At 38.7% G+C, this 18,786-nt stretch overlaps 1 protein-coding gene across 2 annotated transcripts in view; it reads right to left on the bottom strand.

Annotated features, from left to right (window-relative positions):
- Nucleotides 1-18,786, bottom strand: part of TAOK3 (TAO kinase 3) — a 151,365-nt gene that overhangs the window by 10,051 nt on the left and 122,528 nt on the right. For both annotated transcript variants that reach the window (XM_081113679.1, XM_081113680.1), the window contains 4 exons: nucleotides 15,284-15,520; nucleotides 13,068-13,196; nucleotides 9,003-9,206; nucleotides 1,222-1,461 (listed from right to left, as the gene is read on the bottom strand). In XM_081113679.1, coding sequence (XP_080969805.1) covers nucleotides 1,222-1,461; nucleotides 9,003-9,206; nucleotides 13,068-13,196; nucleotides 15,284-15,520 — 810 coding nt within the window. The remainder of the gene's footprint in view (nucleotides 1-1,221; nucleotides 1,462-9,002; nucleotides 9,207-13,067; nucleotides 13,197-15,283; nucleotides 15,521-18,786) is intronic.

The raw sequence follows: 18,786 nt of genomic DNA, 5'->3' as shown, positions 1-18,786 counted from the left end.
TCCCCTCATTTCCTAGTAAGAAAAAAGATGACAATGTGTAAGCCAGCTCTCACTGTTCTGTGTTTCCTTGACAATTCCACTAAATTTCAGCATAAATAAAAAGGAAAAGTGATTTTAGTATTACCCCTGCCCCCTATTAAGAGGTTATACTGCATGTAGCAATATCAAATGTGCATTTTGGCAAGGAGAAGGTGGGGTATATTGTAAGTCCAAAGGCATTCCATCAGTTTGCCTCACAATCACATGTGTATTTCTTGAACCTCTGAAGGAGCTGTGTTTACAGGGATCACTAATTGGACAGGGTAGGATTTGACTAGAAAGGAGCATGGCCAGAGTGATTGAATGGTTCATATCTGTGTCAAAACTGACAATGTCTCCCTTGTCATAGAGCAATAGTCTAGTCCAGTGGTTCTCAATCTTCTGGCCCTTTAAATACAGTTCCTCATGTTGTGACCCAACCATAAAATTATTTTCGTTGCTACTTCATAACTGTAATGTTGCTACTGTTATGAATCATAATGCAGGATGGTCTTAGGCAACCCCTATGAAAGGGTCGTTCGACCGCCAAAGGGGTTGCGACCCACAGGTTGAGAACCGCCGGGCTAGTCATTAGAGCCCATTTAGCAGTCAGCTACAGTGATCTGGAGGCAGTGAGGGCCAGAGGAGCTCCATCTCCCTAGCGCAGGCACATCTAGATTCATTGTTGATCCCCATCCACATGGCAGATGTCACACTCTTTCCTAAAAGCTTGGTGTGCTTTAGAGTCTTTTTCAATACAGTCTTTTTCAATTGGTAGTGCTACCAATCATATGACTGGTCTGACAGATGAAACTTATCTGCTCTACACCTGCCAGGTAGCTTTCTTATTTCCTGGTTTTAGAACCATGGGCTGCTGTTGGTCCATACATGACAATTTTTCAAAGGGCAGGTCATGAGGGAGTCAGAGAAATTGCATAATGGATATAAAGAAAGAAGGAGAGATCATCTTGTAGAAAGGCTTCCCAACCAGCCTGCCCAGCAACGTCTCTTCAGGAGTTTGTTCTATACAGATTCTTGTGCTTCCCTTTTGGAGAGTCTCATTCAGTAGATGTGGGGTCCAGAAATCTGTAATTTTGAAACGCCCAGATGACTCTGACCATCATCATCCTGGAGTAGGAGCCACTGATCCAGGCCCACTCTGTTCTGGAGCACAGACAGGGAAATACTTCCATTTCCTCTTACCTTTAAGTTTTTTGGCTGTTGCCGAAGTTCCATGACATGCTTTCTGTGCAGTTCCCTTTCCCGCCTCTTATTGTACTCCAGCTGGTTTTCCAGTTCAGTCTGGTGCTGTAGACGGATCAGATCCATGCGTAGCTTCTGTAACGTGTGCAGCTGCCGGTACTCTAGCTCTCGGGTGGACTCATCATGCCGGATCAGCATGGCATGCTCCATTTCCTTCTGGGTCCGCTTTTTATTCAGTTCCTGCGTTCAGGAACAAAAGATGAAGGGAGAGAGATAAATGGAGACAGACTGGATGGAATTCACAACTGAGGGAGAGCAAGGAACAGCACTATGAACTCTCTTAATTAAACCCACTAGTGTTTGGCAGCATAACCTAATAAGATTAGATTAACAATCCCTGGAGACTTAGGTTCTGTATGTGGGGCCACCATTTTTACAAGATGGTCAACTTCCCACCATCACAATGACTCTTATCTGTAAAATGGGAATAATTCTACCCAAGCCCTTCTTACCTCACAGAGTTGTTGTGACCCTTAATTAGATGGTGTGACATGCACAGGTCTAAATACACGTTTCTTCAGTTAAAACAGTGGTTCTCAACCCTGACTGCCCATTAAAATTATGTGAAGAAGCTTTTAAAACACAAGATGACTGAATCCCATAACCTGAAATTCAGATACTTGTCTGGGGTGGGACCATGACATCAATAGTTTTAAGGGTTCCCCATGTGGTTCTAATAGGCACTTAGAGCTGAGAATCACAGAAGTAAACTGATCACGTCTGCGGTGTTCTTATGGGAAAATACCCTTTTTTTTTTCTGTATGTATCAGAAGTAGGCTAATTATCTATTTTTTAAAATCTCAGTGTTCACAGCATGCTGAGGAAAAGCAGAGATCTCTCTTTCATCTTGTCCATTATAGTCTGTTTGATCATTTCTAGTTCTAATCATTCTGTTCTTACCACTTCTACTCATGTCTCTCTCTTTTGTTGAAGTGGGGAAAGAAAGGAAACTAGAAAAAAAGGAGGGATAAGTTTGATGAAATTTTTTTCATTCACCAGTTCAAGAATATTTCCTGAATGGTAGTGTATCAAAAATCTGAACCATGTGCTCTGGGTGCATAAAAATGTTTACTAAGCCATGACTCTGTCCTCAACTAAGGAACTGTACTAGACATGTAAGGAAGTATGTGCTCAGCTCACAGCTACATGAGTCAATTTATTTTCTCTACTAGGAATTTGGAATTGAGATTCATAAATAGTGAACCTTTATGTACAGCTAGAATGGAGGAGCATATAAAAACTACATATGTGGTAGCCACCCGCTGCTATAAAGGCTGAGTGATTAGAGAAAGCTGGGCTTCAGAGCAAAAATAAAAAAGAAAGAAGTGCAGGGAATATATTGATGCCCAAGTTTCTGATTGGTTCTCAGCACTCCTGTAGGTACAGCTGTACTATTGCTATTGCTATATGAGACATTCCTATATTTCCGTAGTAAATTCCCTGCTTTTGGCTTAAGCTAGCTCAAATAAATTTTAGTAACATGCAAACCAAGAATCTTAATTCATACAGGGAAATAAGTTTATGTATAAATTTAAAAAAAAAGACAGAGCAAGGCTGGCAGTGCTAAGTGCTATAAAACAGGTAAAAATCTTATGCTGTGAGATTTCTGAAAAGTGTAATATTACTACTACTTAAAAAGGCCAAGGGGAAAGATTTTGAGCTGGGCTTTAAGTTAGAATGATAGATTGGCTCTCTTCTCTAATGGGATCCCCTATGGGAAGAAAATGCAAGCCATTTATTTCATAGAATTATCAATAACATTTGTATATTAGTGTGGATGAGAATATCTTGCATACCTTGGCCTTCTATCCTGAAGATAGCTTCTTTTACTGGAGCAAAGTCACTAATCATTCATTTATGTATTACACAAATTACTTGTTGAGCATACCCTATGCGTCAGGCACCGTTGTAGGCACCAGGGAGAGAGCAGTGAACAAGTACACCCCTTGTGGAGTTTATTTTCTAGTGGGGATATATCAGAAGTGCGATTTACATTTGTTTTAAGGAATATAACATAATATCCCAGAGCAACTCCCTGTATCGCCTCTTGCTTTTACTTTTCCTTGTTTAATTTTTCCTCTTTGCCTGGGCCATCAAATGTCTTCTTTTAAAAAGCACTAACTGGCCCCTAGGTGGCACTAAAGAACAGTGAGTCCTTCCCAGAGACTAAAGCTATTCCAGTCCATTGACCAAGGGAAGCCAAGGGAAGCCCTTGAAATGGGTAAATATCCTGTTCTAAGTCACTATGTCATGTTGAACCTTTGAGTACCAGATTTCCCAATATTGAGCACTTATACATTCCACACTTTCCGAAATTGAGAAGTCCAAACTGCATCTGAGCTGCCCAGAGCTCTGAATCTCCTGGTGCAGGGTGGGGGGTGAGGGGTGGGGGGTAGGGGGGAGAGGGAGTGCTGGGGAATAAAAGATCAAAGCAAAAGCAAACTATACTTTCGGAAGAAATCAAATGCTTCTTTTTATGTTTAATGGAATGCTACAGGGTGTTGTTCATCAGAAGTACCTGGGATACAAGCTATTGTTCTTACCCAGCTAATTCTGACATATACAAAAGTTTGAGAATCATATTCAGGGTGTAAGTCAGTTTCAGCTCTTCCATTGACTCATGTACAGCTCTGGGCAAGTCTCTTAATCTGTTTTATTTTCCATAGGTGTAAAGTGAGGATAACTCTTCCACTACCAACTACCATTCTTGTGAAGATGAAATGAAAGAACTTAAGAAAATGCTTCAGAATACATAACCATGTCATTATTATTTTTCTGTATTCAGAAGTTAATGTCTTAAAACTAGTTTTTATAAACTACTAGAAAGTGAAATAAACATGATACTGAAGTGGCTTTTCTGTCATAATAGTAGGTTGTTCCCTTAGCCTTTAATTCATACATCTGAGTTGCTGAGATGTAAGATGGTAAGCTGCCTATAATATTTTAAAACATGGGGGAAAACACTACCCAGTGCTGTGCCTACATAATAATGTGGAAAGTGGCCGAAACCGGTTTGGCTCAGTGGATAGAGCGTCGGCCTGCGGACCGAAAGGTCCCGGGTTCGATTCCGGTCAAGGGCATGTGCCTGGGTTGCGGGCACATCCCCAGTAGGAGATGTGCAGGAGGCGGCTGATCGATGTTTCTCTCCCATCGATGTTTCTAACTCTCTATCTCTCTCCCTTCCTCTCTGTATAAAATCAATAATATATATTTAAAAAAAAAATAATGTGGAAAGTGCTTTCAAGTTTTAAAAATGACTTAATATATTTTAATCCTAATTGGAACCCTATGTAGTGGTAAGATTATGAGGCTTTACAACTTTTATACAAGATAGTAAGAAATTTGGGAATTGAGAAACTAACATAAGACCATATAACTTCTATAAAGCAGAACTGAGGCTAAAAGTCAGGTTTTTAGATTTTTGACATTTTCCATTAAAAGATGTCCCATTGAAGGCTTATATTTTTCTGTTTTATCAATCTGTGGTACAATATTTCGAAGAATTCCTCTGCACTAGCTAGACACTCTGCAATGGTTGCTTCATCTGTACAAATGACATAATTTAAAGTATAGCCATGCCATGTGCACACCTGTAGCTTCTACAAATTCAACAAAGTAAGCCAAGAAAAAATACAAAAACATATGTCATGAACAGGTGATTCTGCCCACCAGTGTACTCAATGTACACGCCCTGGAAGAAGTGTGAAATGGGAAACATCACATACTTTAAGCATCTCGCCAAGTTGAGTCTGAGCTTAATATTGAGACAGGTATTTTCAAATACCATGGCCCCTAAAGCACATCACCAGACTTTATGTGAATGTACCTCCTGTGTAAGATGTGGGTCCAGGGTGTGTCCCCTAATCAACCCTTCCTAACTGTGGCCCAATCATTCCATTTTATTTAAATTTCAGTGGAAAGTGCTATTCACTTCTTTAAAAGCAGTTGATCTCACTCAAGTCAAATTTTGTCCTCATGACCACTGAGGGTGAGTAAGGACTAGAATTCAAAATTTTAAATGGAGCCCTATCTGGTTCGGCTCAATGGATAGAACATTGGCCTGCAGACTGAAGGGTCCCTGGTTTGATTCTGGTCAAGAGTACCTGTCCAGCTTGAAGGCTCTATCCCCAGTAAGGGGAGTGCAGGAGGCAGCCAATCAATGATTCTCTCTCATCATTGATGTTTCTATCTCCCTCTCCCTTCATGTCTGAAATCAATAAAAATATATTTTTTAAAAAAAGAAAAAAAATTTTAAGTAGAGATGCTGTTAGCTTAAGACACTTAATGCTTTCTTAGTTTTAGTTCATAATTTCATAACTGCTTAGAAAACAGTGGGCATCTGTGTACAGTGATAATAGTGGAAGAGGCTCAACCTAGTCTATGTTGATCTTTTAAAAATGTTTTTAATAATTAAAAGGATTGCTAATACTCACTTTTGGCAAAGATACAGAAAAACAGGTACTCTTTGTTGGTGGGAGTATAAACCCTTTTAGAGGGCAATTTGGCAATATCTATTAAAAATCTACATGTATATACTCTGACCTGAAATTTTCACTTGTGAGAATGCATCCTACAAAATACTTGCATATGTGTAAAAAGATCTCTGTACAAAGATGTTCTCTGGAGCATTTTCAGTAATACTGTAAAACTTCAAAATACCCACTGAGAAGTACCTCATTAAATAAATAATCTCATAGCCATACCAATGGTTGAAAAGAATGAGGCAGAGCTGTATGTACTAGATAGTAAATGGGAAAAAAAGTTACTAAACAGTCTAGTGGACATCTGGGGTTTCTTTGTATAGTTCAGTATCCTTTCCCCTTCTCTTAAGTCTCCCCTTTTCCCAAAATGCTATTCCACCCTTTCTGGAATCAGGGATTAAAAGAGTAAGCATATTACCCAATCAAGTTCTCTCTCCTAGAAATCTGAATCGGAAGCAATGAAACACAAATTAAACATGGTTGGAGGAGATATATTCAAAAAATGCTTTGAGCAATGTCCGTTGGCGCTTGCTCTCTGGGTCATGAACGTTGCTTTCCCAGCTTGATTCTTCCTCTTTTCCAGTGTGATTTTCAGCTCTGCCATCTATCCCGTTATCGTTCCAATAAATTTCTTCCCGTGCTAAATCAACCAGTTTGTTTCTATTGCTTTCAAATCAAATAAACCACTGATAATAATGTAACCTTATTTTTGTAAAGTTCTATATAATATGTGAGAGTTCTATATAAGCTTTATGTATGCATACATATGTACAGAAAAAAACTGGAAATATGTGTGCAAATTAATGGTAATTGTCTCAGGGTAGAGATTGGATAGGATGGGAATATCAAGAACTTTCATTATTCAACTTTGTATTTTTCTATATTTGTATTTTTTCAATGTTCTTTGATTACTTTTGCAAACAGAAAGAAAAATTGAACATTTTCATGAAGAAGGCTCTGGAATAAGACTAAACAAAAGAAAATCTAAATTCTTAAGAAAAATACCCTCATAGAGCTATTCTTCACTCAGTTAGTTAGAACTTGATAGTAATGAAGTCATGAATATAGTTTCTATCATTTTGGGGAAATAATTCTCTTCTATAGCTTTTATTGGTAATAACTGTCCCCTTAGCCTCAGATTTCTTCCAAATATGTGCTATTAGAATAACTAATAATTGCCAGATGAAAAGAATCCCAAATATGTTATTTCCAACTGGCTATTGGACTTTTTCATTTAGACTTTTTTGCCTTCCAACAAACTCAGCATGCCTAGTACTGCATTAATCAGTTTCTTAAAACACCTTTCTAAGCTGTTTCCACCCAAATCTGCATTTCCCCAAGTCTTAAACCTTAGAAATAAGTCTGATTCTACCTTCATATTTTCTCTCATATCTTACTGTATGCCAAGTCCTGCTTATTTTATACTTCAAAATATGTTTTAAACCCACCTCTCTTTTGATAGCCATCACCACCATCTTTGTCTATAGCCTATTTCCTACCACCAGATCTCTTTGCTTTTCATTAATTCCCTCTAATCCAGTATTTTTCAACCCTTTCCCCCCATTACTGTCCCCATCAGAGCCTTTTTAGATTTCCCCTTCCCTGACCATCTCTACCCCTGAAATGTTAATACCATAGATATACTGTGTATCTTTTTATGTTCTGTGACCCTTCAGAGGGCCTCAAATTGTTATACTAAGACTCCTACCCTATAAGAACCATTTCACCCCCCCCCACCCCCGCCCCTGAGAATTCATGCTCTAATCAAACTGGGCTGATCTCACTATAGTAAAATTTTAGCCATATCACTGTCTGGCTCAAAAATGTTCAGCAGTTTCTCCCTCTTCCAATAAGATGAGAGAACACAGATAAAGAGCCTGAGCCTGGCTCCCAATTGTGGTCAATAACTTTGAGTTTGCACTGCCCTTTTCCTTGCCATTTGAATACTATTGCTCTCCAGTTATACCAATTCCCATTCCCATTAAATGTACCTGAAGTGCTTGTTTCCCTCATGCAGGCAAACACTGTTTTTTACTTTTACCAAACTTGCTGTTTTTACCAATGTGCTAGCTCATTTGTGAGGTTCCTCTTTGATTATACCAGGTTACAATGATTTCCTATTGAACTATGTATCTGCAACTGATTCACATTCTCTATTCCTCATCTCAGTGAAAAACATCCCATTCATCCAATTTCCCAGAGTAGAGGGTTTGAAGTCATTTTTGACTCCTCTCTTCTAAAATTCTCACACCATTAGGTCCGAATTATTTTTAGTTTTGCTTCAGAAATGTCACTCAGATCTAATCTTCAAAAGCTTATATGAATCTTATAGTATTGGGCTAGGGAAGATATATGCTAATAAAAAAAATCTAACATCTCTCTACCCCCATTGCCTCTTCCAGGTAGAACTGGAGAAGAGCATCCTAGCTGAGCTTATTGTACTTGACTTCTGACCATTCCTGCTTACCCTCACACTGATGCACTCATTCCTCAAAATAAAGAAAACTCACCATCACTCTTCTGCTTACAAACTTCTGGCGGCCATGCAACTGCCTTCAGACTAAAATCTAAATGCACTGGCTTAAGAAACAAGGCCCTCCACATTCTGCTTCCAGCTACTCTTGTTCTGATGCTGCAGTCCCCACACCCAGACACTCAGCATCTCATCAATCACTGAATCCTACAAGCTCTTTCTTGACTACATGCCCATGATACCTCATTTATATGTCTATTACTAGTGCACCCAATATGTTCTATTGTAATTAGTCTGTTACATGTCTGTTTCACCTCTGAGACTTAGGGCTACTTGAAGGCAAGGAGGACAGCTTCTCGGAAGCCCTGGTGTCTCCAGCGCGGCTTGGCACAGAGGAGGCACTCCATAAGTGCTGGGTGACTGAACGAGTGAACTTGATTGTAGAGCATCGTGTTGTTTTTTAAGTGTTTGATGTAGAGTCACAAAAACACAAGTCTGTGAAAAGCAGGCTGAAAGCAAGTTATTTTACTTCTTTTGATCCTCCACTGCATGATATGGCTTGTAATGAGTGTTCAATAAAACTTTATAACATTTATTTGGAAAAAGTTGATTTCTTGTTCTGTAAATGGGCTTTCTCTTATCAGTGATAAATTCATTCCCTGGCTCTTTGTGTACCTACTTTGTGTCAAGGTCCTATGCTAAAGACTAGACAGAGCAAGGGGCTTGCTGTCCCATAAGTAAACGACAATAGTTAGGAACATAAATACCTCCCGAATGTTCTGCTGCTCCACCTCGTGCCGCTTGATCATTATTTTCCGTTTGAAGAAACGACAGTTTTTGTCGTAGTACAGTCTCTGCTGAGTGAGAAGGTGGGCTTCCTCTTCGGCCTGTGTGTGCTGCAAGTTTTCTTTATGCTTGGATATCCGCTCTTGCTTTTCTTTCTTGGGTGTGCTATGATCCTCATTCATCTCCTTCACAAGAAAAAAAAGGGGGGGAAAACCATGCCAGTCTCATCAGCCAGAGAAATTATAATAGTTTATTGCAATGGTAGATTGAATTATTTGGAAAGCAAATGAAAATGTAAACACAGCCTGACTTGATGTTGCCCCTTTCCCCCAAACACACACATACACTTTTTAAAATCAATTAATTGAATATTAAGTGAGAGGAAGACTTGTTAGTTTCCAAGTCTCTGACTTCTCAACTGTCAGAAATTATTTGTTCACTCATCAATCAAATACATATTTACTGAGTTCCCATCATGTGATGGGCACTGTGCAAGGCATGAGGATACAATGGTGAACAAAAGAACATGGTATCTACCATCATGGAGCTTTCCAGTATAGAATAAAAAAAGAAACAAAGAACCCTATGAACTAAAAATGACTGTGACAACTGCTTTGAAGGTGAGTTCTTGGTTCTACAAGAATGTTTAACAGAAACTATTGAACCTCGGTAACAACTGGGCTGAAATTTGAAAAATCATAGGCATTGACCATTCAAAAGGAAAGGGAAGAATACTCTGGGTAGAGGAAACAGCATATGCAAAACCATTAGGGTGAGTTAACTGAAACATGGTATGTGTATGGCCAAGGAACTGAAAGGCCAGAGTGCGGTGGAGTGTTACATGAGATGAGGCTGGACAGACAGGCAGGACCGTTAGGTTAGAGGCCTTACAGGCGGAGTTAAGGATCTTTAGTATAGGAGAAATGGATTTCATATCGTGGTGGGGGGTTATTATAATGAGATGCATTTCAAGAAGATGACTGTTATGTGGAAAACAGAATAAAGAAGGCAAGAGTGTGTCCATGGAGACAGCTAGGAGACTAGTGCAAAGGTCCAGATGAGAAATGATAGAAGCTTGGACAAAGGAGGTGGGGAAAAGACGCAGAGAAGTAGACAGGTTTTAAAGACAGGAGGTAACTCTACAAATGTCACTCATTTGAATTTTAGGGAAGAACAGTCTTCATTTGGGATTATAAGCCACCTATATTTTCAAAAGGACAGAAATCATTAGTATTTCAGCCCATAATGGTAAGGAGAAGAAAGCAGTGAATGGGAACAGTTAAGAAGATGTGACTCTATGGGGAGTAAGATGACCGCTTTTAGGGAAAGCACAGTGTACTCTTCTTTGTTCATACTGTTCCTATGGACAAGCTTGACCTGTAATATTTGGTGAACTACTCAGTAAAATCCCCTTTAATTGCTAACACCTGTTTCATTTAAAGTTTTGTGATGCAGACATCACACAGTATTTAGGTTATTTTTGTGCTTAGTCAATAAGTCCTTGTAAATCAACTTTCCTGTTATAATGAAGGCTTAAGTGAAATATTAGCATCAACAAGAGTATGTGCTGTTTCCAGCATGGAGTAGGCTGGGATCACAACAGGGAAGCTGGTGACTCACTTCTTAATGCCATAACTTTACTATTAGGTTTAGCATTAACCACCACATTGCACACCCAAATTCATATATGTTCATAAAAATTCTCTCCAAAATCAAGAATAAATTATTTCTGGACCATCCATCATTTTGTATTACCCATGCCCCTGCTATCTATCTGTAGTGGGGATCATGGAGATTGTTTTATCATTTCAAGGACAATTCCTTTAAGTATACCAACATCTAAATATACATGTCACTTTTTAAACAGTGTGAACCAAGCTTTACTTCATAAGGAGTAATACTAGCTTTGCACAGAAAGGCTTAGTGAGGCTATCTCAAATTGGGTTTAGGCCCGTTTTTCTTCATGAGCACGTTGAGTGACTTGTAAGTTCAGGCCTGTAGCCTCCTGCACTCATAAATCTGAGCATGGTGGACCCCAAACAGTCTTATGTCTGAAGACTGAGTGGGGACTCTTGAATGCTGTTCTGTGGCAGAATCTTCTAAAGGCAGAACTCATGCAATCTCCAAATGCCTTAGTATTACAAGAGCTCAAAATGGTGGCTGCGGTCATATTGTATGCCCTCCAGAGCATGAGTAAACATACGGCGTTAGAAATAAGAAGACATTTGCAGCTGAGAAAATTTCTTACTTAAAAATCAAGGTGATCTCTGTGATCCAGAAACATCCTTCTATTGTGATGTAATAATTATGCTTAAGCAATAACTAAGAGAAAATGGAGAGAATGTGAACCTTCGTAGTTGGACTATTTTTCTCTACAGCTTGGTTTTCTAGACTTTTTGGTGTCAGAGATTCTTCCTATTCAGGCAGTGTGGAGCAACTACAAGTGTCTGTGAGGCCCAACAATTACCAGTGGCACATCTAGGCGGGACCAAAGATCCCGAGGTCCCATCCCAAAACACTTGCTTTCACTTTCCAGTTGAAAAAAGAAATGGAGAGGAACATTGCTAAGACTCTTACTGTTACCTAGAATCTGAGCTCAAATGAATGATTTCATATACTAGAACAATGCCCCATGTTGAATTTTATTAAACCTTCATACACTAGTACAGTGATGGCGAACCTTTTGAGCTCGGCGTGTCAGCATTTTGAAAAACCCTAACTTAACTCTGGTGCCGTGTCACATATAGAAATTTTTTGATATTTACAACCATAGTAAAACAAAGACTTATATTTTTGATATTTATTTATATATTTAAATGCCATTTAACAAAGAAAAATCAACCAAAACAATGAGTTTGCGTGTCACCTCTGACACGCGTGTCATAGGTTCGCCATCACTGCACTAGTAATTGACAAATAAGAAATCCTAAGTCTCAGGAGAAGGAAAGTCTATGGAACTGGAGGCGATTTACTTGTAAGTACTGGTAAAAGGAGAGCTGAAGAAATTTGAGCTTTCAGGTCCCTCTGAGGCCACACTAGTGGTCTTCAACCAAACATCCAAGAATTAATCATTCACTTATCAAATATTAACATGTACTAGACACAGGGATACTAAAAACACACACAACATGGGCAACAAAACATCTACAACAACAATTACTACTACAAAGCAGTCATGGTCTCTACCTATATCACTTACTGGCCAACAGGTCAGTAGGGAAAGCAGCTCAAAGAATCACCAAAAGAAAATGTATAATTGAAAGCTAGTGTCATGAAACCAGAGGCACCTGCCCTGGTCAAGGCAGTCAGGAAAGGCTACCCTGAGGAAGTGATATTTAAGTTAAGGTACTAACAAATGATCCTGAATCTTACAAGGAGGAGGAATAAAAATAAACAGCAGAATTACAGTCAGGGAGGGATTGAGGGTGAGGCGTGTGGAGAGCATCCTGATGGAAGAAACACTATGAACAAAGACCTTGGGGAAGAGTAGAGTTTAATACACTTGAGGAACCAAAAGGTGACCGTTGTGGCAAGAGCAGTGAAGTGTTGGGGGTGGGGTAAGCAGGTGGGGAGAACACTGCTGTGAAGTGAGACTGGAGGAGAGGCTGATAGTAGACCATGTAGGGGCTTCTAGTATTTTGATCTATATTAAGAGCAATGGGAAGCCAGTAAATATTAAAACCATGAAGTGATATGACTAGACTTATGGTTTGAAAAGATCACTCTGTCTGAAGTGTGGAGAAGTGAGCAAGATGGTTTAGAGTTAGAACAAATGGTTCATGAAGTATAGTGCCTGGACCCCCAGTATCAGCATCACTTGGGAACTTGTTAGAAATGCGTATTTCAAATTTCACTCCAGACTCACTGAATCAGAAAATCTACGGGTTTATTAGTAATCTGTTTTAATAAGCATTTCAGATGATTCTACTGTAAAGTTTGAGAATCAATGGGTTAGACTACATACTGATCACAATGTAGGATGAATCAATTTTAAGTTCTAACCATTCTAATGGCAAATTGGTGACTACAAATATTGGTATTCTTACCTCTTTTATTTTTTCCTTACAAATCTTATACTGCTTCTTCTGACTTTCTAAGAAAGTTGTCAAATCTTTCTTCTGCTGGGCCAAGATCTGTTGCTGGAACTTCTTCTCATCTGCTGCAGCTACCTTTGCCTGCAAAAATACCAAATATGATCTTGGATGACTTGTTCTTCACACAGAATTTAGCCATATATATTCTCTAATGCAGGGGTGGGCAAACTTTTTGACTTGAGGGCCACAATGGGTTCTTAAACTGGACCGGAGGGCCGGAACAAAAGCATGGATGGAGTGTTTGTGTGAACTAATATAAATTCAAAGTAAACATCATTACATAAAAGGGTACGGTCTTTTTTTTTTTTTAGTTTTATTCATTTCAAACGGGCCGGATCTGGCCCGCGGGCCATAGTTTGACCACGGCTGCTCTAATGCATTGAAAGAATCCATAAATGCTGAATAATGTAATTTTGGACAAATTATTAATTAAAAACAAAATAAGAAAATTTCTATTCTGATTTCCCTGTATCTTCAACAAACATTTTATGGGAAAAATATGAAGGAAAACCATAAACACATACATGAAAATATATGGGATGAAAGGTAAACTAATAATAATTATAATAAATTATAATAAATTTTTTTCATATTGTTGACAGCTGAAGGGTTATATTATAAAGATGGATAAACATAACTGGTCAGTTTTATTCCAAGAATCTAACTTTAATTGATTAATTATTGCAATTATCAGATTTCACATCTAATATACTGATGACATTTGATTTCTTAGTTACCTGTCAGAATTCACAACAGTTAGACACCAGGACATTTGGGGGCTTCTTAGTGGATTGAATGCCAAACAAATAAAAGATAACCCAATAAATATTGGTTCCTGAGAGTGAACAAATCTAAATTTTAGGGAACCATTCAATGAAGCACTTATGTAGATAAGGTGCTTAAGAATCATGCTTCATGGTTCTTTTTTATATATCTTATCTGATGTTTAGCATCCATGAACAACCATTCTTCCATTATGAATGATCCTCCCCACATATCTACCAAGTCAAATTTCCAAGAAAGAATCTGACTGGTTTATTTAATCAACGTCCATGAGACCTCATGGATGGATAGCTGTTGGTGGAATGCTTCTTCTATAATTCTGTATTTTCCTTTCATGTGGCTAGAGAGAGAGAGTCTAATTACTGAAATACCCTGGCATCCTGTCCCCAGTCACTTCATCCCCAGGGAACACATGTTCACCCTGCTTTTCCACACTTTGTAAACCTTATGGGAGGTGCCAGAGAAGGCGACTCATTTAGTACTACTAGGGCCTGGGTAGGCAGGCCTGGCTAATTTTGTTCAGTAGGATTAGGCCCATCTTTCTTCACATATAAATCACTTCTCCCATCTAACATTTATCAGCAATAAAGGTGATAATTTTGACTGTCTGCCTTACCCATCCCTCTGTTTTGAAAATTAGTTAGAATCAGGATGGGGAAGATAAAATGTTCTCTAGAATATTCAAACAATAGCCAGACTAATTACTTGCTACAATTAGTCAGGTGCCCATCCAGAGTCCAATCAGCTGTAGGCAAGGATTATCACCAGCAAAAGGGACTATTTGTAGAGCAATTTTCCTTTGAAGAGGACTATGGGTGTGGTAGGCACCGTCCAAGTTTCCATAGGTTAGAAGCATCTTTTGTGCGCGCGCGTGTGTGTATGTGTGTGTGTGTGTGTTTTAAGTTTACCCAGGCCAACAGCAAAGGATTGATGCTCAGAATATATCTGAATAGACAAGAACATGGTACGCACCTTTAGTTACTATATTAACTTTTTAAAAATATTTTTTATTGATTTTTTTACAGAGAGGAAGGGAGAGGGATAGAGAGCTAGAAACATCAATGAGAGAGAAACATCGATCAGCTGCCTCCTGCACACTCCCTACTGGGGATGTGCCCGCAGCCAAGGTACATGCCCTTGACTGGAATCGAACCGGGAACCCTTGAGTCTGCAGGCCAATGCTCTATCCACTGAGCCAAACCGGTTAGGGCTACTATATTAACTTTTAAGATAATTTTAAGTAGCCCCATAAAACCATCCCTACTCCCTCACCAAAGCAATACTGTTCCTTTATTACCAAAAATCACACCCCTCTTGTCTCCTGCTAACTGGCTGGAACAGGCTTGGCAAGACCATGGCACGAAAGCATGCGTACACATACTGACCTCCTTTTCTATGATAGCCACTTGCTTCTTGGCCAGCTTCTCCAGCTCGATGGACGAGTTGTTGGCATGCGTCTCCACCTCCTTCTGTAGCTTGAGGCGGTGCTCGTCCATCTCAGCCTTCAGCTTGTTCTCCAGGGCGATCAGCTGCTTCTGGTGCTGGCGCCGCATCCGCTTATATCCTGACATCTGTTCCCGCAACTCGTTCTCCTGCTCATGCTCATGGATCTGCCGTGTAACCTGATTTGGGTTGGGAAACAGAACTCAGGTAACCAGGTTCACGAAAGGCAAACTTTCAGGCAAAGGAGAAGAACCCTCTGGCATAGTTTTATTTACGTACTATTTCCTGAACACTTACCTGGACCAGGCACTGTGCTGGATGCTCTTCATATACTTTATCTCTAATCCTAAAAACCATCTCACTCACTCATTCATTTTATTCATCTATGAGGTTGACTAATGTTACCACCCCGAGTTTAGAGACGAAAAAAAATTGAGACTTGTGGGGAATTTATTTATTCATTTGGCCAAAATAGATTTACATGTTTTTAATATATCATTATATACAAGAGGTGAGCAAAAGCAGGTTTACAGTTGTGAGTAACATCCTTTTGCGTTAATAAAGTTGTTGTAATAATCATAAACTGTATGTCTTTGTCTATACAAACAACTGTAAACCTACTTTTGCCCGCTTCTGTATATGCTCAAGGTCACGTAGCTAATAAGGAGTGGGGCTGGGATTCAGACCCATTTCTGTCTGATTCCAGAGTAATGCTATTTCCACCACACCCGGCTTCTCAACCTTGGCACTGCTCACATGGACCTGGATAGCTCTTTGTTGTGGGGGCTGTCCTATGCATTGTAGGATGTTTGGCAGAATCTCTGACTTACCCACTGGAGTCCAGCAGCACCTCCCAAGTCAAGACAATTAAAAAATGTCTCCAGACATTGCCAAATGTCTCCTGGCCAGAGTAGGGGTGGGGGTAGGGGCATCTCAATCCCTCTGACTGAGAACCACTGCACCATATCATACTGCTGGGCTGTTTGTTAAGGATTATGTCTCGAACAGTCATAGGAATCTTGAATATCCTTTAAAAAATAGTTAGAACAAGACTGATTTCCTATTCTTAATACGAATTGAGAGAAAGAGAAAGAACTCTCTCCCTTAAATCTTCAGAAGAGATGCTAACAAATTACAATACATCTACTTGCTGTCCTGAAGAGAAAAATGACATTTCTGTGATTTTTTGGACGGCCACTATTCTCATTAGTTTTTCCTTAACCCATTCACAAGTGAATGGCCAACAAACTGAACATTGCAAATGTGAATTTTGATATCTAGTTTCTATTTAACCTATTCTGATTTTTCAGTCCTTCCTTCAATTTATCACCCCTTGTTATTTTCCTGTCAGATTCTCTGTCACTTCCTTCTCTTGTATTTATTTTAGAAAAAAAATTATAACTTTAGTTTTGTTTTTCACTAAGCAATTTAGTCATTCCTATGTACTATTAGCCACTTCTCCTCAATCTAAACCTCAAACAAGTTTTACTGGAAATTTTCATGCTGCTAGTACTTCTGTCTACTATTTTCAGTTTATGGGTCAAAGTGTATTTTGTACAAAGAACAGGCTGTTTCTCTACTCTTTTTAGAAGGTGTCCCTGCATATTAGACTGAGTCCTCACTATCAAGAGTGCAGTTCTGTAACTGGATAGTATTATCAAAGTACACATTAAACATTAGCCGAACTTTGAAACCTTTCTAGCTGAAACTAACGCTCGGTTTCATATTCATTTCTTTTTTTATAAAGAACAATCCTCTCTAAAGGATGAGGAATAAGAGCAGGCAATATTTCAAGACCAAAAAAGGAATATTATCACCAAAGAGGCACCTAACACTCTAAAGATTATTAATAATCTTTTTTGTTATCACAATTATATATTTTCTAATGGACTTATTTCATAATAAAGAAAGAAATAGTTTGAAATATATGTGTATATTTCACTTCATGTTTGTGCCTTCCTGAAGTTCAACTGTAGGGATTAAAAACAATTCCAATCAACAGAAAGGATACCATTTAGTCCTTTCTGAACTCACTTGTTTTTCAGACAAATATGGCAATAAAATGTCTCTTTAAGGGTAATGAGTTTCAGAGATGATTTATCTGTGTACTTTTTTTTTCTTCTTATTTTAGTATTCCTTCTTTTTTTTTTTTAATATATTTTATTGATTTTTTACAGAGAGGAAGGGAGAAGGATAGAGAGCTAGAAACTTCGATGAGAGAGAAACATCGACCAGCTGCCTCCTGCACACCTCCTACTGGGGATGTGCCCGCAACCAAGGTACATGCCCTTGACCGGAATCGAACCTGGGACCTTTCAGTCCGACATGCCCTTGACCGGAATCGAACCTGGGACCTTTCAGTCCGAAGACCTACGCTCTATCCACAGAGCCAAACCGGTTTGGCTAGTATTCCTTCTTTAATTAGATTTCCAAAGGCAAGGCATGGCACACTCTAAAGCTATTGAAACTTGCCAGCAGAATGGTTTGTGGTCAATAAAATAAAATATGGCCATTTCCCTAAACCAGATGGCCTAAAGATAAAACAGAAATGACTTGTGTCAAGAACATTTTCTATCCTAATTGGTGGGTGAGTCCCTGTGAAAAGGGTGGTCCTACTGCAAACCAGATCATACTATTATGTGGCAGAAACAAATTACAAAGCTCAACATGCTAGCATTGTATAGCATTAAATTCCAGGAGAGACACTTTGCTTTTAAATGCTTCCCATGATTTGAAAAATCTCCTTCTTAAATTCCTACCACCACCTTCCATTTATACAACTAACTTTCTGAGTTACAAAGTCATTGTCTTTTTAGACACAGATAGTATTACATTTCCATGTTTAAGCTAGATAGATGACTGTAAATAAAAGTATAACCAGATGTTTCATTTGTAAAGTCTAACATAAAATTTATTTTTTAAAATGTTACCTAGAGTTATGTATGCCTGTGCATTTTTTTTACCACTTTATTTTTTAAATATAATTCTTTATTGTTGAAAGCATTACATATGCCTCCTTTACCCACATTGTCCTCTCCCAGCCTGCCCCGCCCCCAGTGCCTGTGCATTTTAAGTTTAAACCTCAGGTCTTATGAATAAACTATTTTGTCAATAAAGTAAAAAAAGCTCATAATTTTTATTATACTTTATGCTTTAAGATGTGTTTCTCATGTAATTTACCTCTTTAATTTTTATAAAGCCTGGAATTTGAGCTAAGATCCTATGGCTCTGAAATTGCCTGCGGAAATTCATATCACCAAAGAAGAAATGAATGAAATTTTCAGTTTTGAGGTAATGAAGGATATCAACACCCCAAACAATCAAAGCTGAAGAGAGTGGTAAATCCAAGTAATAAATTAAATAAGTCTGAAAATGAAAGAAGGTTATAGAAATGTAGGGACTGTCTCACTCATTTATGGATAATAAAGACCATTATAAACTGATG

Source organism: Myotis nattereri (genome assembly GCF_964212035.1).
Source record: "Myotis nattereri genome assembly, chromosome: 19".
Classification (NCBI taxonomy): Eukaryota; Metazoa; Chordata; class Mammalia; order Chiroptera; family Vespertilionidae; genus Myotis; species Myotis nattereri.
The sequence above is the reverse complement of the archived record's forward strand: the minus strand, read 5'-3'. Positions and strand labels throughout refer to the sequence as shown.